At 36.6% G+C, this 25086-nt stretch overlaps 3 protein-coding genes across 3 annotated transcripts in view; all 3 read right to left on the reverse strand.

The window, feature by feature from the left end:
• Positions 1-898: 898 nt before the first annotated feature.
• Positions 899-1678, reverse strand: LOC140170932 (tereporin-Ca1-like). The gene has a single exon (XM_072194129.1). The coding sequence runs from the start codon at positions 1676-1678 to the stop codon at positions 899-901; it is 780 nt and encodes a 259-aa protein (XP_072050230.1).
• Positions 1679-9873: 8195 nt separating this feature from the next.
• LOC140170934 (tereporin-Ca1-like) lies at positions 9874-10680 on the reverse strand. Its single transcript, XM_072194130.1, has one exon. The coding sequence runs from the start codon at positions 10678-10680 to the stop codon at positions 9874-9876; it is 807 nt and encodes a 268-aa protein (XP_072050231.1).
• A 10350-nt stretch (positions 10681-21030) lies between these two features.
• Positions 21031-25086, reverse strand: part of LOC140170935 (uncharacterized) — a 104932-nt gene continuing 100876 nt past the window's right edge. The window contains exons 67-69 of the mRNA XM_072194131.1: positions 23397-23576; positions 22556-22675; positions 21031-21621 (exon numbers count right to left, since the gene is read on the reverse strand). Coding sequence (XP_072050232.1) covers positions 21329-21621; positions 22556-22675; positions 23397-23576 — 593 coding nt within the window. The 3' untranslated portion in view covers positions 21031-21328. The remainder of the gene's footprint in view (positions 21622-22555; positions 22676-23396; positions 23577-25086) is intronic.

Here is a 25086-nt window from a genome sequence, read left to right on the forward strand (position 1 = left end):
TCACTTTTCGTATAAATAAAGATATACATTTTTTTCCAAGGAGACCTAAAAAATATTAGGTCTTTTAGGGAAAAAATCTTCAATACAAAATGTCAAAATTTTCAAATGATCGTCTGCTTTTCAAATGAGGTTTTATTGCGAGGTTAAACAGATGTGAATGGCAACGCGCATATCCACAGTGTGAATTTTTCCTTCACTTTGGTACGCTAATAGTTTGAATGTACGAGCCGGGTTGCGTTCCTCATGACCGTTTCATCTTCTTCTTTTTTTCTGATATGAATCCTATAATGTAAATTCCACATGGGGCCTTACACTGTTTCCTTTATCTTCTGTGTACATGTACAGGAACGCAGGTTGCGGCTTATTCCTTGCTCTCGACTCGCTTTAGAAATCATATGTCCAATATGGGTAGGCCAAGTCAATAGAAATTATAAAAACCAAGCATGTCAATAGAATGGCCAAAAACATCATTAAAATTACGCAAACAAATGGTATTCGATGAAAGTCTCTCAATATAAGTGTAATCTGATCCTCAGGATTTTGTTCGCGTAACACACCTAACACCAATGTTTCACACTAGACAGACAATTAACTTGTGTATCTGGTAAAATCATACAATATATGCCCATATCAAGAGGTGAAGTCACATATGCATGAATAAATAAAGTTGTGTTCTGTTGCATGCATTTTCGAAGCGAAGTCGAAGATGTAATTAATTGGTTTGCCGTCAGTGAGTTGCGTCCGAAATTGTTTGACCATTGATATTGCGAAAATCATATAGTAATTAAACATAACAGTTCCTGCTTACCTCGAGTTTACGAGTAAATTCGTACTATAGCATTTCAAAGTCATAGAATTTATTAAGTACAGCCCAATTTCGACTTGGACCTGAGGCCTGCTATTTCTCCATCTCTGATTCTGCCCACTCTAAAACTCCTTTCCTTATACGGGGCGCATAATCTGCTAAGATGACTTTATAATCCTCCAGGGATTTGTGATCTTTGTTGAGCAACTGGGTACTAGCAGTTGAAACATTTGGATTTGTAAATTTCGGACGAAAAATTATTTTTGCGTCTGTTTGGTGAGTGCTCCCCATATATCCAACCACTTCAAACTTGTCATCGCCTTCCTCGATTTCTTCTGTACTAAAGTAATACTCGCCGCGTTGATAATCAAAATTGACTGGTCCGGTTGAAGCTTCCGACTTCTTTTTAATCACCTTATCTTTGGGCTTTTTATCATAAAGCATCAGATTGAGCCAGTCGTTGTCTTCTCGGTGTTTTGTTTCTCCTGGGTTAGTCAGTCCTACTGCGAGTGTGTTAGAATAATGGTTGTGGTTATACGGCATGCCCCACATAACTACCACGCGGCGATCAGCCTTAGGATCACCTGTCGCCACTTTCCAAGACACTGTACCATAAGATCCAGCCCAAATAAATCCAGTTTTACGAACCTCCATAGTTGTGTTTTTTCCCGGAGGAATTCTCGAGGGTGGTGAATTTACATATCCTTTACACCTTCTTATTATTGGTTCGGTTAATGGATATTTTGTCCAGTTTTCAATCTCGATACCTAAGCAGACACTATAACCCATTTCCCTAATGGTTGCGACAGTGCTAGTGACTGCAGCGACCGGGGCAGCGATAGACGATATTATACCTAGTAGCAGCGAGGCCATCGTTGGTGTTAAAACAAAGCTCTAAAAATCTTCTTCACAGTTTGCCCGCAACAGTTCACACAATCAGTGATATAGTCACATATACCCGTCTGCTGAGTGTGCGTATAACCATAATAACTATAATAAGCAAACAACGTCAGGAGTCACGAATAAGAGTGGCGATTGGACAATTTCCAGTAAAGTATATACCCCGGAGGAACTCATCTTTAGAAGTGACGGGCATGTGCCTCTCAATACCCGATGAACCCCTTTTTAGACTCGGCTACCCAATGACCCTCTTTTTCTAGAATTTTATAATCAAAATGCCACAAAATAAATCTCTTGTGATTTGACCCCCAGATGGCCCTGAAATTTTTCCTCGCTTTCTAGTTAAAGTTCAAGTTCACTTCTGTGATATATACAAAATGGACCTCTGGAGAATTAGGGCGAATGGATCATAGCTACTTCATGATGAAGTCATGTCTACAGTAGAATTCACCACGACCTTTGCAGGACTTAAACCCCATTAAAAGCTATTAAACCAAGATAACACTCATTGAAAATAGTTCAACTATGTTAAATCAGATCTTCTCTGGTTAAATCCACACTACACGTGTTTCTGTTTAACCTGTGCAATGAGCAATGACCTGGTATTATAGTTTCAGTTGGGTGAACGATTATAAAGGTTACATACCACTAATAGGCTTGGGCGATACATTGAAATACGACGAGTAACTATTTGTTTTCATGGCATCTGAAAAGACTGCATTAAAATCGCTGAAATTGATCAAGTTATATAGCCAAAAAAGTACTTTTTAGGGTTTGATGCTTCAAAATGGTACATTTTCTCTCATTATGACATTTTTGTTGTAATAGTACCAACATTCATACGCACGGCTTCGGTTTTTAGTAAATATTCGCCCTACCATATTGTAACTTTCAGCATCGAGGGCGCACTGTCATTTTAAGGTGTTTACGGTTCAGTGCGTTAAAACAAGAAAAGTCTCAGGTCAACCTATGTTGAATTGTTGATCATTTGGCATCTAAATCATATAGTTTCACCTGATATTAGTGGCATTTAACTGTGAGAGTTTTGAATATGAAAAAATTCCACCCGAAATTAGCCATTTTCCCATTTTCCCGTGTAATACATAATTAGTGGTATTTAACCTAAAGCAAACGCAAGGTAACAATACTGTATGGGCCTTCGTTTACGAAATAAGACAACAGTCTGTATATTGTTAACCAGCATTCTTGAAAATGGGAAACATAATGGTCAAAAGTTTTACTGTAATCTATGAAGCACATGTAAAGAGGAAGTCTACGCTCTCTGTACTTCTCAATCACATTCCTGAAATTGACAATTTGGTCCCTAGTCCCCCTTCCTTCACGAAATGTGAAAGGTCATGTAGGGGTTAGTAGAGGGTATTATGTGGAAATCTTTAAAATGCTACTAGTGCCAGCCGTTTGACCCGATTTCGACCGATTTTGAACCGCTGACCAAAGCTTAGTATATGTTGTACACAGAGAGGGATCAAAGGTCATGTAGGGGTTATTAGGGATAATTCTGTGAACATTTTAAAAATACTACTCCTCCTTTAAATTACATACTAAGACCATTAAACTTTAATTAAGCTGGCCAAAAATCAAACTTGGCGAATTTGACTTTTTATGTTTTTAGGTAGTTAGAGAAAGAAAACATCCCAAAGAACATGATTATATTAAATTTTTTTTTTTTAAAGAAATAATAAATAATTTAAATGTGTCATATGCGCCCGTAAACATGAAAAAACAAGACTACATATGGAAAGGTTTCTATACAAAAGCGATTCTCTTATAAACCATCATGAGCACCTGAGCACACATTTTCGTCCATGAGCTTTCAAGCAAGCGCATTATATCCGCACAGTCATTGATTACACTACACGGTTGAGTGCATAGCAATGTAATGAGCTGTGGAGCTTCTAGCTGAAATACGGGCCTCTTTGATTGGTTTTTGTTGAAACCTCAAGTGTTCTCTTCATCTAATCAGAATTTGTTTTTAATTTCAAACGAAAGCTAACACTTCCCCCTAAAAACACTTTTCGTCACTAGGTCAATTTAATGTTATAGCAAGGCGAATGTGGAAAATCTGTTGAAAGCTATATACCTATCCAAGCACATTTTTTGACCAAAATGTAGGTTTTAAAAGTCAAAACCTCAAGTGTTCCTTACAATATTTTTCAAATTTTAAATGAAAAGGCACACTTATATTGTCCATATGCTAGCGTCACTGTAATGAGCAATGGCCAATTCTCTTTAAATTACAAATCTTGTGCAACAAGCTACTGTTTTTGGGTTTTGTCATACGGTTGTAAATTCAATGAACTATGACTTTGCTAAAGAGCGCTTACAAATTGATATGTCAAAGAGTACGTATGAAAAATGACGATTGGTAAGATCGGCAAAAAAAGGATTCATTTTTGTGTACGTATACTCGAGGGGCGTCATTTGTTCGTAAGAAAAATGGCGAAAATGACTTTGACCCCTTAATCATATGTACATCTAGATCTATATCTACAAAATACTAAAAGCAATATCTAATTGAGATAGGAATGATGGATTTGGATGAACAAAACACATAAAAAAAGTGCTATTATGTTGAGGATATTTGAAGGAGGCCGTTCCAGTCCTGTATTGTGCGAGGATAAAAACTGTATTTATATACGTTACTGTTGGTTTTAAGAACTCTGAATTTTGCAGGATGGAATTGCCTTGTAATTTTCATTGCTTGACGATTAATGTAGTCCGATATGGGTATGGCAAAGGTTTCATTTTGTATCTTAAACATGGTGGTTAAACGAGATTGCTTTCTACGTTGTTCCAGTGTTGGCCATTGTAATTTTTTGAGAATTTCTGTCATGGAACCCTTGGCTCTGCTGTAGATTTTGGTGACAAACCGAGCAGCCCTGTGCTGCGTCATTTCCAATCTTTGGACGTCTGTGGTTGTATGTGGGTCCCGCACAGCACAGGCAAACTCTGAAATGAGGTCTTACTAGGGCGAAGTAGAGTTGCTCCTTAACTTCTTCTTACGAACAAACCAGAGAGCCTTATTTGCTTTGGCAATGATATTATTAAGGTGGAAGGTCCATTTAAGATTATGAGATATTTCAACACCTAGATAGGGATGATGAGGGACATGTTACAGCTGATCATTACACATGTTGTACGATTTGATTAGTGGGTGCTTTTTGGTTGGTTGTAATCCTGACAGTTTTGCATTTGGCGGTATTAAATTTTATTTGCCATTTTTCGCCCCAGTTACAAAGAGAATTAAGATCCTTATGAAGAATTTCTAGATCTTTGGGGGATTGAATAACTCTGTATAAGAGACAATCGTCTGCAAATAATCCTATCCTGGTAAAACTGTCAATATGGTCTGCCATGTCATTAATATAAATAAGAAACATGAGGGGGCCTGGAACAGTTCCTTGGGGGACTCCAGATTTATTTTAACTGTGCCGCATCTGAGGTTTCACCGTCTACGACTACTCTCTGCGTTCTTGATGTTAACCATTTTTCAACCTACTGTAAAAGGGGACCTCGTATTCCGTAGAAATTCAATTTTTGCACCAATCGCCGATGAGGAACAACGTCAAAGGCTTTCTGAAAATTATAAATATTTGAACACCAGTCTGCCAATTATTGTCTAGGTTGTGTGCGAGATCTCCTATCGTAATGATAAGCTGAGATTCGCAAGAATGCCCGGATCTAAAACCATGCTCGAAATTTGAAAGGATGCTGTGTTTTTCTAGGTGACACAAAACATGGCGGAAAATGATAATTATGTTCCTTAAGTTTACAAGTAACTGGAGTCAAAGACACCGGTCTATAGTTTGCAGGTTTGCATTTCTCTCCTTTTTTGTAAATAGCAGTTATGTTGGCTGTAACTTGTAAGCCAGTCCTCCGGTAGATCACCTGTTGTGAGAGATTGGGAAAAGATATGACGTATGATTGGGGCCAATTCATGACTTTTAACAACTGAGAAGGAATGCCATCGGGCCCACATGCTTTTTGGGATCTATTTCTTGCAGGAGTTTCTCAACACCGTCTAGGTCTATAGACAATTGATCAATTGATCAATTGTAGGGAAGGGCTCTCCATCCATATCGGATATTTGATTGACATTCTCGGACGTGAAAACGCTATAATATTGGTTACTATTAAGAGCTTCGGCTTTACCCTTTGCAGATGATATTTCTCCACCATCAACATTAAGAGTGGCCACTCCACAACTATCTCTTTTAACGGACTTGACATGTGTCCAGAATCTTTTACCTACTGATGGAGTTACATTTACATCGCTTGATTTTTTAGTTGGTGGTTCATCAAGCAAGGACATGAAATACTCATTTTTTGCCTTTTGCATACCCTGTTGAACAATTTCTTAAGTTTTTGGAACTTTTCCTAGTGTGCGTTTGTCTTGTACTTTTGATACAGTTTGCATACGCGATGTTTTTTGCGTGTCAATCTTTTATTTTCGGGAGTCATCCAAGGGACGTCCCACTTCTGTCTAACTGGGGTTTTTTTAGGTACGTGTTTTTGTACAGTGATCTTTGTCTTAAAGTCAAGCCAACTTGCGCTTACTCTACGGGATTCACTTTCGTTTGTGTTTGCTTGGATGAATTTTTCTTGATATTCGTTTGCCTCTTTCTTGATCTACTATCTATTCGATACGGCACGATTTAGGGTCGGAAAAAACCGGACATGTTTTGAAAAGAAACCCTAATACCTTATACTCATTTGAGACACTAAACAATATACCGTATAATGCGGGATAAAGTAAAAGACAAAATAAAAACTTAATTTAAAGATTCTAACTATTCAATAAATTTGTAATTCTCATAAATTTTTTTAGATTTACAAACCCTAATAAAACAAAGTCAAACATAAGAATTTCTAGATTCTTCTTTTCAATGCTTATTTTCCATTCATATAATTTTCCTCATAATACAATAAAAGACAAAAGAAATGGATTTACAGATCCTAATAAAACAAAGTCAAACATAAGAATGACTTTTTAGATGCTTATTTTTCAATTCTAATAATTTTCCTCATAATACAATGTAAAACAAAAGAAATAGATTTTCAAACCCTAATAAAACAAAGTCAAAAATAAGAATAGCTTTTTCTAGATGCTCATTTTCAATTCTCATAATTTTCCTCATAATACAATGAAAAACAAAAGAAATATATTTACATATCCTAATAAAACAAAGTCAAACATAAGGATGACTTTTTTCTAGATACTTATTTTCAATTCTCATAATTTTCCTCATAATATGATGAAAAACAAAAGAAATATATTTACAGATCCTAATAAAACAAGGTCAAACATAAGAATGACTTTTTTAGATGCTTATTTTCAATTCTAATCATTTTCCTCATAATACAATGTAAAACAAAAGAAATAGATTTTCAAACCCTAATAAAACAAAGTCAAACATAAGAATAACTTTTTCTAGATGCTCATTTTCAATGCTCATAATTTTCCTCATAATACAATGAAAAACAAAAGAAATATATTTATATATCCTAATAAAACAAAGTCAAACGTAAGAATGACTTTTTAGATGCTTATTTTTAATTCTAATAATTTTCCTCATAATACAATTAAAAACAAAAGAAATCTATTTTTATTCTTTTTTAATTATTCTTATGTTTGACTTTGTTTTATTAGGGTTTGTAATGCTATTGCTTTTGTTTTTCATTGTATTTTGAGGAAAAATATTAGAAATGAAAACCTCAAACTAAATTCCCCCTAAATCGTGACATAGCTGCTTTCTTGATCTCATCTACATTCATTTTTCTAAAAAGAAACACTTTGCCAGGAGATTGTTTTCTATTAACATTAACAACAGCTGTAACCACACTATAGTCACTCATTCCCGGATACACGTCAATATTTTCAACGAGACCAGGATTGGTGGTTAACATTTAAGTCCAGTATATTGAACTTACGTGGCAGGTTTTTCAAATAAATATTTTCTGTGTAAAAACTGTACCATCAGATAGGTAATGGAATATATGAATATTAACTGTACATCTATTATAACAATTTTGATAACAACTTGCGTCAAAATTGATCTAGAATAGAAGGTAGAGAATTTATTTCAATCTTATATACGCCTTTTTTTTAATTAAGTGAAAAATAAATTCTGTAAAAACGATAAATTTTTAATGTAAATTTTGCATTAGACCCCACAAAAGATTAACGCTTTGTTGTTATGATAATCTAATCTTTTGATGTCGTAAATAAAATTAGGAGTCTAATGTGGATATTGAATGCAAACTGGAACAATCCAATGCCTTGTCAAAAGCATTTACTTCAAAATGGAGTTCGGATGCATATAGGGTTTGTATTCAGGCATTCAATATTAAATTAATGTCATACTAAGACATCTAAATCCCCACAAAACACATGTACTATGTGGCGTTTCTTTCATTTTGCCTCATTATTTCGGTTTAAAATGACCAGTAAACTTTTTTGACAGTTGTTGCTAGTAAAATTTGGTATTTTTTGTCAAATAATAAAATTAAATGGTTGACCGAAATCGTACATGATGGGTTTGACCGGTGATAACGTTCTGTCGTTTTTATATGTTGCCAAAGTATCATTCACTGATAGTGTGACGACGCTATCGTCACGTCCTGTTGTAGAGAAGCGGATTTTGAGTGTCTTAGGCGCCCCCAAATATGCCAAAAGTGAAGTTTGATATGTGGCGAGTGAATCGGTAAGCTTACCAGATTTCTCAGACCATCGGCCAAAAATGGTCGTACAAACTTGCTTTTTACGATCAATTCCGACGGATTAAATGGATTTACAGTTTCTCAAGACCTTTTATTTTGCCTACGAAATTTGCCGTAGAACACGATTGCGCCAACTTTTTTGACCTCCGATGATGTTTGACCCCCCTACTATTCAAAAATTTAAAATGGCTTCTAAAATTACATATTTTTGCTTGTTTGTGGCATAGCTTCAATGTGTCTTTTTTTTATAATTTTGGGGTTGAGGAACACAAATTTTTGAAATGATTATCTCTATCCTGTACAAGTTCAGTCGCCAAAAATTAAAAACAACGCCAGAATGCCGTCATTTTGCTTGTAATAGCATGTTTAATACATGGCTTCAAATAAGTCTATTAACTCTTTTTTATATGTTTTTAAATTTGGGAGCACAACAATATTTTGTCGGATTTGTGTTCTACGCTAAATTTGGCCATAGAAACAACTCGTTTTAAATCAGTTTTGAAACTGTTAAACCAGCATTTAGGATGTTTAGCATTACAGAAGTATCTTAGCTGCTTGTAATCCCAACGCCCATGTCCACAGTGTGAATTTATCAATACTAATGCATGGCTGATTAGTATAATCAAAAAGAAACTAGAAAGTCTCCACTGATCAAACAATTTGAACTTCCGGCCCACTGTGGAACTCAATAACGATAAAATCATGCAAGTAGCATTACTGCCACCCGAGTTTTGTAAAAGTTTCTTCACCGTTTCATCTTCTTTTTGTGGTTTTTCTGATACCGATCTCAGAATGTTCAATGCAAATTCATCGTTTGTGTACAGGAATGCAGGTTGCGGCCTTAACTCCCTACACTCGGCTGGCTTTGGAAGTCCTATGTCCAGTATCATGGGTGTCCCAGCCCAAGTCAATAGCATGACAAACACGGAACATGTCGATATAAATTAAACTGTATCGCTAAAATTCTGCAAACAGTCTCTCAATATAGGTGTAATGTGATAATCCGGATTCGCATAGCACATCTAAATCACCAATGTTTTAAACGAGACAGACGACGATTAATATTGTCTATCTGGTAAAATTATACAATATGCCCATATCAAGACGTGAAATCACATATGCAGGAAGAACTTGTGCTCTGTTTCATCTTTATTTTGGTGTGGTACTGATAAATGTTTTTCAAATAAGCGTTGCGAAGATGCAAGGGACTGGTTTGATGTCATCGAGTGACAAATCCGACATTATTTGACCATCGATACCGCGAAACTCATATAGTAATAAAACATAACAATTCTTGCTTACCTCGAGTTCACGAGTAAATTCATAGTGCTACAAAATTTCAAATCCATATTATATCTTATAAAGAACCACCCAATTTCGACTTGGAACTGGGCCTATTTCGTGGGCTATTTCGTTAACTTCTCCGTCTATGATTCTGCCCGCTCTAAAACATATTTCTTTATACAAGGCGCATAATCCGCTAAGATGACCTTCAGGGATTTGCGATCTTTGTTGAGCCTCTGGGTCTTATCTCTTTCTTCCCTGGTATAAGCAGGTGACACCTTTTCATTTGTTAATTTCGGACGAAAAATAATGTTTGCGTCTGTTTGGTGACTGCTTCCCATGTATCCAATCACTTCGAATTTGTCATCATCTTGCACGATTTCTTCCATATTAGAGTAGTACGCACCGCGTTTATAAGATAATGGTTTGGTTGATTCACTTAAGCTGCTCATAGCAACCGCCCGATCCTCAGCATTGGACTCTGTCGGGGGCTCTTTATCTTTCCGCATCAGGTTGAGCCAGACGTTGCCTTCTCGGTGTTTTGTTTCTCCTGGGTTAGTCAGTCCAACTGCGAGTTCGTTATAAGTATGGTTGTGGTTATACGGCATGCCCCACATAACTACCACGCGGCGATCAGCCTGAGGATCACCTGTCGCCACTTTCCAAGACACTGTACCATAAGATCCAGCCCAAACAATTCCAGTTTTGCGAACCGCCATAGTTCCTTTGGTTCCTGGAGGAATCCCCGGTGGTGGTGAATTTACATATCCTCTATATGTTCTTGTTATTGGTTCGGTTAAATGAAATTTTGTCAAATTTTTAACCTCGATGCCTAAGCAGACACTATAACCCATTTCTCTAATGGTGCCGACAGCGCCAGTGACTGCTAATAGTGTATCAGCTGCATCTTCTATGAAACCAAGTACCTCCACCTGCTCCACTGCAGCCATCGTTGGTGTCAAAACTTAACTTAAAAAAATAAACTTCACAGTTTGCTCACAAAAGTTGACACAATCAGCGCTACGAAGTCACATATATACGATAATAAACCCGTCTACTGAGTGTGCGTATACTTAGTAAACCATCCCTGGTATACCGCAGCACTGACACCACCTTGCCTATCCTAACATGGATCGTTCAGGATTCGAAGGTTATTATAATAAATGATGTTGGAGATTAAAAATGTATACATGTATATAGCCATATAGACGAATCTCACGAGCCAAGTCATGGTCAGGATTTGGTCGGCCATTACTGGGTCCCCGCTGCACCAAACTGGTGTTTTGGCCGCCCAATTGTGCGAATGAAAGCCGCCTAACGCCTAGAGAAGATGCAAGGACGAGGAGGGTTAATATAATAATATATACAATAGAGATAATTCCGCAGGTAATCCCGTCGCATCTATTCATACATAGGGTCCTTTCATCTTTTCTGTTTCGGTTTCGGTTTCCGGTTTTGGTTTCGAATCTCATTGTTATTTTGAAGTGTTAGCATGGTACGTGTGAACAATCCTTTTATTCTAGTCTTTTGTTGACTACAGAAAAGTTGAACGAAGATAACTTCTGTTTCGGTTTCGGGAGTTATGTTAATTTCTGGCAGGAAAAAAGTGTGAGATGAGAGGGTTGATGCTAATCTAGACAAAAGAAGTGTCTAAATTTTACGGTCGTAAATTCGCGATAAATTGTACGGCTTCAATTGACTTGCGTTGGGTGTATAGGTACTCCAGCCTAAGCGGGAGTAGATTGTGAAAATTGCCCAACGTAGAAATATATGGTCAATTCCAGCCAAAGCGGGACAAAATTCTCTCTGGGGCCATTTTGAAAATGTTTTCCTTTTCAATTCTAGACTTATCAAATGAGACGATCATATCTAGTGAATCATCAGGTGGAAGTGCCATCGGATTGAAAAATAACTTTTCTTGCTATACCAAATAAAGTGTTAAATGCGCATATGCATGTTACCCACGAATTCAAGCCTTTTTCACCTGTTGTACTCCATAAAATTTCACTTTCTTTAATATCTTTCAATATTTTATGTGTGACTCATATACACTAGAAATCGGTGAAGACATTGAACGTTAAATAGAATTTTATTACATATATCTACAAAGAAATATTTTGGTTATTACAAATTTTAAGAAAGAACCAGGTGTACAGTTAAGATTGTGTCAATTCTTCGAACTCTTTCCAAAGTGGCTGTCATTTAACATTACTGTATTATTTCGAAAGATTAGAATAAATGCTTCATATAAATATAAAGTTAGATTTTGTATCTCGTCGCAGGATGAGGATCTCGGATGGATTCGTGGGTAACAGCGTCTGGAAAATAGCAATTCCTATTAAAAAATTTTAATAAAATAAAAAATACTTTTCCGTATGTCAATAATTCAGGCTGCAATGGCACTAAAATGAATTTTAATCAAAATACAGACTACATGGAATATTTAGCATGGATCATTATGTCATTTTGGGTATAAAAATTTTGAGAATAATGAAGTTGCCAAATTCAAATAGACAGAGCAAACAGTTTTATATTTTTATTTTAGTAACATTATTCCATATTTTCATGCAGCAATATTCTATTAACTCGTGTTTGACAGTTCCTATGAACTAAAACCCTTTCAATACATTGTTAACTATAATTTAAGTAGGGATTCGTGGGTAACCAAAATGTTCGTGGGTAACACATATTTGAAGGTATGTATTGGTAAGCGGCAAAATCGAAAATATTACAGAAGGTTGGAAACCATCATGCAGTTATTCCTCCATTGTGTTTCAATGATTCCCGTTTCTCTAACCAATTGCATTTACCCAAAAAATGGTAATTTAGGATAATCAATCAAAACTTCATGATACAGCTTCAGTATACCTTCAAGAAGACGCTATTAAACAGGACTGTTTTGGAACCTATTTCGCATGTTTTCAAAATGTTAAGATGCATAAGAAATATATAATTTACGAGTAAATCCTTGGATTCGTGGGTAACGCCGAATTCGTGGGTAAAGCTATAAGTACTATAGTATCGTTTGGGGTTTGCGTTTCTTAGGTGCATAAACTGTAAGTACTGTAAAAATTATAGCATACCCATGGCTTGAATATGTGCTGATTTAAACTTAAAATAAACAATCTCCTTGTTTTTCAAGGTTAGCATCTATTCGGGATTCGTGGGTAACAAAAGTTTAAACCGTCGTAGATTCTTTTTTTAAAGCGGTGAACGTATTTTTACGATTTACAATTTTAAGCGCTTGTCAAACTAAATTCAGTGTCCAAAGTCATTAAATGTTAATTTAAGTTATGGCAATTATATTTGCTGGACTCGTGGGTAACAGTTGATACGTGGGTAACGTCAAATTTGATTTTATGGGTAAAACGTATTTGCATAAAATAATCACTTGGACCTCAGAATTATAGAACGAAACTTCGTTTCATGATATAGTCATTTATGACATATTAACTTAACATTTCTCAGAACGACCATTTTATTTTTGATACGCGGGTAACAAAATTATTAGCCAAATTGACTTAATGGCCTCTAGAGTCCACAAACTTTGGTGGAATTCAATCGTTTTACATATGATGAGAGATCATGCAAACGTCTTTCTAACGGTAATAATTTCATTTTGATTGAAGGACATTCAATGACATATATGGTGCTTTATCTTTGAATTCGTGGGTAACGCCAATTCATTTAAGCCATCATAACTTGTCCCCTGGTATGACTTGCTAGTAAAGGCCTATATGCACAAAGAGAGCACATTGGACGTGACATGATATGCTTCATCAATAACGTGATTTCCTTTATTAATGACATTTTAAAGTGGAAAGTTAACATAGAGAGAATTTTGTCCCGCTTTCGCTGGAATTGACCATATACATTAACACGAGTAATCAGTGTTGCCAAGAATTACGTACTTGTTCGTGCAATCGCGCAAAAATCGGTTATATTATGATTATGTAGCGATTAAACGGGGAATTGTTTTCGTCCCAAATACACCTTAAAACTTGGTAATATGCAACACCAGAGAAGTGCGTTGAAGTGAAACTAATAGGATTCCTTTCATTGGAATTGGTAATCTGATAATTGCTTCAGGCAAAATTGCCAGACTCAAAATCTATTTTAAATGTAGATTATATGAGAGAGTGGGGATGCTAGACGAGGAGATGATCTGGTGGAGGGGAGGGGAGGGGAGGGAGGGGAGAGGGGAGGGGAGGGGAGGAGGGAGAGGAGAGGAGAGGAGAGGAGAGGAGAGGAGAGGAGAGAGAGAGGGAGAGAGAGGAGAGGAGAGGAGAGAGGGAGAGGAGAGGAGGGAGGAGAGGAGAGGAGAGGAGAGGAGAGGAGAGGAGAGGAGAGGAGAGGAGAGGGGAGGGGGGGGAGAGGAGAGGAGAGGAGAGGGAAGAGGAGAGGAGAGGAGAGAGGAGAGAGGGGCGAGCATGCAGGGAGGAGTTTATTTCGTTTATTTTTATTTGTCCACGTTGATCATAGGCCTACTGCTAAAACAGTGAGAGGGGAGAAGGGTAAAGGAAATACAACATCCAATATAATTCAGATATCCACATAATTCAAAAGATGGCACAGGTATGAGTTGGGGAGGGGGAGAGACAGACAGACTAGAAAGAGAACAAAGCGAGAGGAGAAGAGGCAGGGGTCCTTTTTTTTAAAGTAAGAGTGAGTAAGATTGCCCACTTGAGACGCCAGTGTTGCATATAATTGACTATTATTACCTCTTCAAATGAGAAGCATGATGCCCCAAACGTAACAATGAAGTCAACTTACACACCATCCTACTTAATCCCTTGCGTTTTCGTTTCTGAACAATAGAGCTCCCGAAACAGAAAACTTGAAACGAGGGATAGTCCTTTTGTAGCATTTGATATGGTGTATGACTTTATTTACTTTGTACCGCACGTAAAAAGCAATAGACCATGTAGAAGCTGTGTCGTCGCCAGAGTGCTACACTATCATAAGTGACATTTTTGGCCAAAATGAGATTTTGACGAATTATTGGGCCTAAACAACAAAATCACGGAATGCTACACCATCGTAAGTGCAAAACAGTCTCTAACACATCACTGGCTGTGACGCTGACGGCTGTATGCGTTGTGACCATGCTGGCTAAGTTCATAGCTCCCATGACTGGTAATAGAGACGATAAATCCGGTGTTTTTAGTTTTAGATTCAGTAATAAATCTTGAGAGATAACATTACGGCAAAGGGTGTTTTGCTATTGTAAATATTATGTGCCAAAATAAATTAACACTTGTTAAGAAACATAAAATGACAAAATATTGGATATATGAGCCGATATTACGCACTCTAATTTAGCAATGCATGCTACACTATCGTATGTGGCACATTACGATAGTGTTGCACTCTACACTTATTTCTATTTGAGTGCAACACTATCGTATGTGGCACATACGATTGTGTTGCACTCTACACTCATTTCTATTTGAGTGTAACACTATCGTATGTGGCACTTACGACATCTAAATCAGTAAATAATTCATCGATTTATTAACTTTAACACCATTTATATAGTTTATATTATTAAAATCAAATTGCTTTACTAGTATATTCCCATGTCATTTTTATGGCTACTTGGAAACAAACGGCTACGCTAAACACACAAATGCTCCTCCTGTAAAACTGTCCAAACTGCACTTACGATAGTGTAGCACTCTGCCGACGGTGTGTTTTGCCGAAGGGAATTCTATTGTGTTGTAAACTTTAATCATTCTTTTGTCTACGTGTGTTTTCGCAGCAGGTGTAAAACGCTTGATGGATTGCAGTTTAAAATTCCCGCCAAGGCCGAATCATTTAAATAAATAAATAAATAAATAAATTGGGTGCATTGTAGCCGACGGGGACCTAGTTATGGCTGCCAGTGAGGTGTAGGAATGCGTGAAATGAGATTCGTCTATACACAAACAACGTAATCATTTTATTATAGCATGCTTTTATTACGCCCCAACGGCGATCATCAGATAAAATTGCTGTTGAATTCTGAATTGCAACTCCAAAAGAAAATAAATTCAAAGCGTTAAAAGCGCATGCGTCTTTGCTAGGAAAGCATAACCACACGCAGGTTTAAAACGCGCATGGCGCAGTATGCACGCACGCATGTAATGAAGTTCGCAATTATTTTTCTTCTTTGCGCGGCTTGGTGGGGATGCCAGGCCTTTGCGCACGCGGTATTTCTAATTTATCTTCAATGCATAGATTACATTGCCTGAGTCACGTAGCTTCACATCTGTGTGTGTTTGATTCTTTCAAGATTGTACCAATGGATAGATTCGTTACTCCCTTTTCTTTTTAGCTGTCATACATATTTTGAAAGTTCTGTTTCCTTTTCAAATTTTTCATGTTTAAATGATTTGGCGTGGTTGTTGAACCTCTGTTTAAAGGTTCCGCCTGGAAGGCCTGTATAAGATTTAGATTCTGTATTTGAAATTACACTGGCTTTATACACTAAAGCACTAGTCATGCACTTTCCGCGCAGGGGACAGGTTTCTTTTACTCTACAGTTGTAACTTTTCGTGGATGGCACTTGGTTCCCTTTTTTGGTGATTTGTGAGTTGTGGGATTTGATGATTGATTTCATATTCTTCATACAGCTGTAGCTGATTTTCACTGTGATTTTATAGCCATATAAATAGACCTAAACATTTTCCACCATAGCGTTGCACAGTGTCAACACCCTGTATTATAAATATTTTTTTCCATAAAGCTCCATACTCCGTTGAAATCAATATTCTATTATTGACACAGATAAAGAAAGATTACATATGCATTGTGTTATAGGACTTGCACCTGGAACTAAACTGAATGGGCTAAACCGTGTTCCTTTATACCTATAAAGTATAATTGTAATTCTCAAAATTAAATATATCACAATTTTTACGGGCGATTTAAAAATCTTTACGGACAAAATGCAGTAAAACATATACACAACAAACAGCAGTCGCCGCTAATTAGTGTATTGCATTCAAGTTAGTGTACTGGAAACAAAACACTGGTTTTACCTGAAAACAAATCGATTTTTCTTGTAATAGAACATCATATGGGGTACTAGAGCAGGCACAAATCGTAATAATGTGTAGAATATAGAAACTCTGTCGTATCTCATATGATAGTCATGGTATGCTTAGCCTGAGTCGCTCGGCCTATCTCGAACAAAATCGCCATGCGTAGCTGTTGAAAAACGAGAGGATTCTCTGTACTATCACGGCAATTTTTGACACGAAGATATAGGGATGATGATGACGATGTGCGTTGTACCTGAATTTACACTACAGTCAGTAGTCAAGCACACACAACTCAGCGATCAGTATAGGGAATACTGGTCTACGAATGGCTTCAATTGGGCCACAAAACACGTGTAAAAAAATAATGTTCTTTAAACTGAGCGTTTTTGCCCAAATTTGACCCCAAGATGCATTCGACAAGTCTTTGTCGTTCTAATATACATTATTATGTTTTGATGAATCCAAGTGTGTGAAAACATAATAATGATAAAAATTTAGATCCTTTACGCCCAATATTTATTGGTCTCGCTATGAGTTTTCAAATCCAAGTTTTTATATCACAATTGATCGGTCATGAATTAATGTTCTCTGAACTGAAAGTTTTGGTCCAAATTTAATCCCAAGATGGATTCGACAAATCTTTGCCTTTCTAAAAATTATACACAATAATTTGGGTAGTCATGAGGCGAAGGTTACCATAATTCCAGGATAAAGACCAACCTTAAACTATTATTGTGCAATATGGCTTGCGTGCAAAATGATGATACTATAATAATCAGCATGATCAGTGGTTATTCTTATCGTCTGAGTTTTTGATAATCATTATGAATGTAATCGGCATAACATTGTTCATATTGTTATCATTAAATATACACGCTACAAGTAGTATAAACAAGCGACATTAACTCAGTTGAAATAGGTTAAAGTTTTCTGGGTGAAGGCCACTTTTATAGATCCGGACATAATGCAATATGATGTCTTTCATAATTATTCAAATTCTGCTGCTTGCCCTCCCTCCAAAGATGCAGAAGACATTTTCCATATTGACGATAATACTATGTAAAACACCTTTTATGGTTTACATCAGTGGAGGATACATTATATTAGAGGAAGTTTTGAATCAGAAAACGGACATTTTGGTGAGAAACGGACAAAATGGAAAGAATTTAAATTTTCTCATTCTTTTGGATGAGACACTTCGTGGTGTGTGTGTCAATCATTATTGTCTTATTAAAACTGGTGAGAATTGGTAATCCCCGCTGAGCTCAAAACAAACATTATTATTTTCTCATCCAAAAGAATGAGAAAATTTAAATTCTTTCCATTTTGGCCGTTTCTCATCAAAATGTCCGTTTACTCATCCAAAATTTCGTCTAGTGTTAGGGTGGGGGACTTTTGAGTGGTATAGGTAAGGTTACTGAGATGAACTTTATTTCTCAGCTTTAGCTTAGATTAAAACCATGTTATAACATTTCCATAAAAAAAATAGATTAGTATTTCTTTTCCATAAAATGTTAGCTTTTACTGTCAGATATGACCCCTTTTAATTTTGAGCCGGACAACTGAGGTAAAGCAAAGAAAACTGAAATTTACTACTACTAGCGCAGATGTCGCCAATGCATGTAACTCCTTCGGTTGTACTACTGCACAGGCCTTTGATGTACCATCCCGCACGCCTTGTACGTACTGTTAATGTTATGTGAACATCGTGTACGCGTTCTTCTACTATTTCCATCGTAGACTACTCCGTAGTTCACTTGCCCATTGTGCATACTCTGGATATTGCATTTAAGCTTAAAACTCCGATTTAAATAATTTGTGCACAATTGATATACCGTATGTGACGTGTCATGTCAAAAGGAGACACTTTTGGGCAGGATCGTAATTGGAGAAATAGCCAAAAATCTGCCCGGGGTGATTTTTTCACAATTTGGGTTTGTTGCGAATTTGTGATGTGATTAATGTTTAAAATATTGTCTGATAGTTTCAGACCGGAATATGACTGGTATCTTGTATTTTTTGAGACATTTTTCAAGGTAATTCCTACTCTCAACATTGTCAATAACATTTTTAAAGGCCAATATCTCAATTTTCAATTTTATAATGCCATAACTTACGAACTCAATATCTTTGCTTAGGAATGTCCAATTTCATTCAGGAAAAGGGCGATGTGGAGCAAAATATCTCGATATTTAAGATATGTAAAAACCTCAAAATTGATAACCTGCCCAAAAATGTCTCCTTTTGACATGACACGTCACATATTTTCACAACTGATCATCTTTTTAGTCGCCGTACTCCCTCTGTTTGTTAGCTTCCATCCAGGCTTTGTGCGTGCGGTTAAATTGGATGATAAACAAGTATGATTGACAGTGTTTGTGTTAGGGATCAAAGTTCCGTTTAAAATTGAAAGTCCATAGTCTATTTCCATCGTAATAATATATAAAACGACAGTTCCTGCGTTTTATTCAAAATCGCGAATTTTGACAACAAAACTATAGCACCTAAAGTTTAATAAGTCTTGATTTTTGCAGGGGTTTATTAGTTTAATAAAGTAAACACAGCCAAAGTAAAAAGTTGCCACTAGTTCCATCTGATGAGTTTATGGCAAAATAATTTATATAATAATTTTCTATACACTTTCCTTCGAAGGTTGATACCAAATTTGATATCAAAAGTTTAATCATCGTGAGCATAGACCGGAGACCATTATAAGCTCAGACCCAAAAATCAAAAACATTCGAATTGAGAAAATAATGTTACATATCACACAATAGAAACTAATTAAGAATTAATTAACGAAGTTTTGTATTTGCGTTACTCATACGACAACATATTTTTGGAATGGATCATTTCAGATACATTGGAAGACCGTGTACATATCATTAGATTTATGAAGTTGACTTTGAGGACTGTTAAATATCAAAAAAATTAAAAATATCAAATTTTCATTATTTGCCATAAAATTTGTATTATATCGCGAATTTCAAAAAAATCAAAATTATTTGATATCAGAAGGACATTCTTCGTATTCAGATTGCAATTCGATATGTCTGGTATATTCTCAGCTCCCACAGAAAATACATGAAAACGTCGCTAAACGTTAATATCCCATTCCTTAAGCTGTCCTAAAATTATTGAGGGAAAACAAAATCCAGCAGACATGATCACAGACTTTCTGAGGGTTGGACACTGACTGCTTAATTTAGGTGTTATTTGTCTTGGGTCCAATCTCTACCATGGGAAGTTTGCTATAACTTTGTAAATATAATGACTGTATGTTAAATCACCCGATAATGAGGGCCGATTGTTTCATTAAAAGCGACAGGCAAAACTGCTACGCACTTACCGCGTATTTATACGGTCTACCGCGTAATCGCGAATGTACGCAACGCTCTATCGCGTATACGCGAAGGCACGCAACGCTTGCGTGATTGTTAGACACGGCACGATGGAACAATCGGCCCTTGTGCGATATGCGAGAATTCACGGGGACTTTGACTGTTGATAAATGGTCAGTAGTAGTTTGTGATTGCAATATTTCGAAACCATAAACCAATACTGGGTGTTATGCTATGATGTTTCATTTTGCATTATGAATGACTTTCTTGTGGTGACCTTCAAGATGTGACTCTTTTCTAGGCAGATATGCGAGAATTCACGGGGACTTTGACTGTTGATAAATGGTCACTAGTAGTAGTTTGTGATTGCAATATTTCGAAACCACAAACCAATACTGGGTGTTATGCTATGATGTTTCATTTTGCATTATGAATGACTTTCTTGTGGTGACCTTCAAGATGTGACTCTTTTCTAGGCAGATATGAAAAGTGCTGCGTATTTTTTATTCATGGATGAAATTTGCTGTAATCAACGAAATCTAGCAAATGACTCAATTTCAGTCCAGATTGACACCCAACACATTCAAATTGGTTACATTTTGACGAAAATTTAAACAGTATATAAGCTGCTACTAAAGTTTGTTAGGCTTATAATTATAGCGAAAATTATTAGGTATAAGGGGGTGTTATTTTCTTTGGAAGGTGGGGGTCATGAATATGTCGGTGACCGGAGTCAATTTTTATGACCCCCTTATTGCGGGCTGAAAGTTTTACGACCCCTCCCCCTATCTTGCGCCGAATTTTTATGACCCCGACATATGCGCTGGTATAAAAATAGCAGTTTTCTTTGTTTTGCTTCATCTATTCGGGCCAAAATTAAACTGGAGAGAAACTGAGACACAGGTCCTGCTGAAAAGTTCATGTAAAACATGTCATCTGATATTAATTTTTGTTTTTACTTATTGAAATACAAAGTCTTATCATATTATGATTTTTAAAATACTTTTTAATTATTTTTTAATCCAATGCCGCCATGGTCCTTTAGTCACCCCATAAGTCAGATAATTTGCAGAAATGTGTGTTACTTGGAACGAGGTGATATGTGACCTATTCCGCTATTCTTGTGTATACGTCACAATAGGACATTCCAGTGTGTAGAATTTCTGTAGGACTTATCCCCATTGTCCGGACAGTTTAGTGTGTAGAATTTATGTGGAACTTATTCCCGTTGTTTAAACAATTGTTACAGTTGCCGCTGAGCTCCGCCTCAATTTAGCATTATTTTGTGCCAAGCATGTATAACGTCCTTGTTGTTCACTCTGAACTGTAGCGATAGTAAGACTTGTTCCATCTTCGCTGAAGGAGTAAGGGCTGTTGGCGACGGATAAATCTAAAACTTGTCCGTCCTTTTCCCATGTAACTACCGGTGTTGGTACGCCTATTGGTGGCTCACAAGCTAGTTGAACGGATTCTCCCAATTGTACTTGCACATTGGTAGGGCTCTGTCCAAATGCCTTCCGAATAACTAAAAAGAAATTAAATCAAACAAATCCGCATTTAAATTTTTGCTTCAAATGACTTTGAATACAAAGCTTTAGTAACTTGTATGACTGAACGCAACTACAATCTTGGGTTAAAAGTAATTATTCGAACATTCAAGTAGGACAGCGTTAAACCACATTTCCGTTATATTTGACTCTTTCTTAGTATGAAGTCTGGATCTTCACCATGAGAGGGGTCTCCTACTACTACAAGTATAACCCACCCGTTTCCCACCATGCATGGGTGTATCTAGGATGGCATGACCAAACAAACAGGTTGCATTATTCAACGGGGAATTGAAGTACCCAAGTCAAAGTGTTCTACAATTTTGACCGGGAGTATACTTCTCGAATAGATTGGTAATAGAAACATACGTAGAATTCCATCTATAACCATGCCTCTAAATTAAGGATTTTTGTCGAAAGAGACGTTAAGCCAGACACAAAATCTTCATTTAAAGTTTAAGGAACTACCGTAAAACATCGTCTACAAGCATATAGAGTGCTTTTGCTGAAAGCTAAATAATTTCAAGCGCCATCCATCGACACAATTATATCATTATGGAGTTTGAGCAAATAAATTACCGATACAAACATATAAAAACAAGTACTATAGCAAAACTAGTCAATTGTATTGTCATATTTACGCCTCTTTCGCATCAATTTAGCTTTCATCAAATCAAAACTCATCATCCTTGTAGACGAGGTTTTAAGGTATACTGAGACAGGCGGTATCTAATGTGCCTTTCGTTTCTTTCGTCAATAAAACACTCGTTTAGAGGTATTGCTTGTAGGCCTAGGCGGAATTCTACGGCATAGGCCAATAGTCATATAAAGTAGGAAATTTACCATGTAATTGAACAATAAAAGATGAGTGAATTAAAATATCACTATTGCCGAATTGCCTGATATACTCACATGAAATAGCTACGTAAGCCTTGTCACTTCGATGGATTTGCTGATCATCCGTAATAGCTACACATTGACACCAGAACTTGTCATCACCAGTATGCTCTTCTATCTCTCGTCTTGAAATATCTTTATCAAAACGAAGAAGAACAAGAAAAGAAATATTAAAATAACAGATAAAAGTATATAGAAACCTATTCCTCTGGAACGACCTTCTCGACAATGTTGTCATATACTCTTCAAATCATTGACCCTCCTCTGGAACTACTTTAGTGACCATGGTCATCTCCATCTCCTTTGTATTGTCTATACTTAATTTTTTCATCTTTTTGTCTGGTCTGATTCTCCATTTTCTGCCTGCCTCCTTTATGTTTGATGCATAGGTCATTCTTTAGTGTTCAGGCACTATGGTATTGTGGTCTCTTGGCCGAATAAAAAAAAAAATTTAAAGTATCAAAATGATTAGTATCCATCACTTTTAATATCTGTTACCACTTGAATGAAATTACGATACCTTTTATGGTTTTCTCATACCGACGAATCACAAACTATGAACCATCCCTTTGTTTTATATGCATCAAGAGACTTAAAGATATCTAGTGACTACAGATTATCGATTTTTTTCTTAATGAACAGCCACTTTACCCGTGGGTCGCTATCCGCGCTCGTCGAATCGCGGGACGTTTATAAGGCCGGCACTTCACAGATTATAGGGCTACTCGTATAGAAAGAGAGAACTTTAATATACGAGATTTATATTCATTGATATTAGTTGTTATACTACTCTGCATTAAAAAGTAACACAAAGATTCACCGCGTCACTCACATGGTTGTTGCCTTTCATACTCACCAATAGAAGCGACAGTTCTGCCTACTTCTTCATTATATTCAATACGTCCAACCTCCATGACTTGTCCATTGCATTCAAACGACAAATTTTCCCTCGGTACATCTACACTGCATGACAATGTGACAGGTTGGCTATGTCGGACCACGAAGGAATTCACAGGCTCTTCAATGAATACAGATGCTAGATCCAAAAAGGGGAAAGTGGTTAGTTTCTTATCTTCGTACAGATTTTATAAACAGATTAAGTTTCCCTCATATTCCTTTCCAAAATTATGGTGTGATCACATACATCCCAACCAAACAACAAAGTAAAGGATCAAACACATTACAAATAACAAGTTAAAGCCTGATATACCTCCTCACAAGACACAGTTTTGTGTATATCGTGTACGATAGTCCTTATATACCGAAACTCTTGCTGTTTATAGCGAGGCACCGTTAGCGCACAAATCAAGTCTGTAGATTTTTGAACCGTGCAGGGGTCAAGACTTATTACTCCCGGTCTAAGAAACTAAGAGACATTCTAAGCCACCCAAAAGACCCTCAGCCTAAAGATCATGGACCATATGTTTACTCCATCCCATGTAGTTGTGGCGGTAGTCAATACATTGGACGAACAAAAAGGCCCCTACAAGTGAGACTCAACTAACACAAGAAGGCCACTGAGAATAGGAAGATAGAGAAATGCTGAACATGCTTGCAAAGAAGGCCAGGAACCTATATGGGATGACTCTAAATCCCTTGTACAAGGTTCACACAAAGTCATGAGGCTCATTCGAGAAGCCTCAGAAATTAAAACGAATGAAAATACTGCTATTAACAGGATGGATGGCAAAAAGATCAGCCTCAACAGACTCAGCTACCATGATAAATCATAATTCCTGATTGACAGTTATCACTCTATTGGCATATATGTTGATATTGACAGATAGGAGTGACATGTCAACATTGATTGACAGACAGGAAGTTCATTTGCTCACTTAGGACAATAGTTTTCTCTTATGACATAACAGGAAGTAGGTTCATTTATGCTTTGTTCTTTGAATACAATATATTATGAAATAAACAGGAAGTCACAGGAAGTGCTTTGTTTGTTCACAACATAGACTTCTCTCTCAGCCAATCATATCTACCAAAAAACGTTTCAAAACGTAAAAAGCGGCCAAAGTTTAAAAAATCTTTCCTGTGTGGCTTTTCACCCTTTTTTAAACTTGGTCCCATTTATGAAAGTTTTAAAGACCCATACGAAGTCATCTATAGGCTACTATGTCAATGTTTATTTTGTAGAGCAAATGAATTAATGTTCGTGCGTAATTGAAGTTTTTTTCCGTATAGACGTTATAATGTATTTTGTAGCAAATACTCACTTTGTTAAATTCTTCATCGTCATGTGCGATTCTGCGCCTTATGTACAGATGTAGGGGGCCTATATGTAGCAGGTTGACACACAGTCAATTTGCTAAGTATATATAATACTCTACTACTCTTTATGATCACGCAATATAATAAAACATAAACCTTGAAATGTTTTTGATAATACATACGGTAGCCTACGTCATATTGCACCGCTTTCGAACAGTCTTAAACCTATAAGAGTACATTGTTGCATGTAAAAAGTAGGACTCATTCTTCATGTTAATACTACTTTACTAAATGGGACCAAGTTTAAAAAAAAGGTGAAAAGCCACACA

Source organism: Amphiura filiformis, chromosome 15 (genome assembly GCF_039555335.1).
Source record: "Amphiura filiformis chromosome 15, Afil_fr2py, whole genome shotgun sequence".
Lineage (NCBI taxonomy): Eukaryota > Metazoa > Echinodermata > Ophiuroidea > Amphilepidida > Amphiuridae > Amphiura > Amphiura filiformis.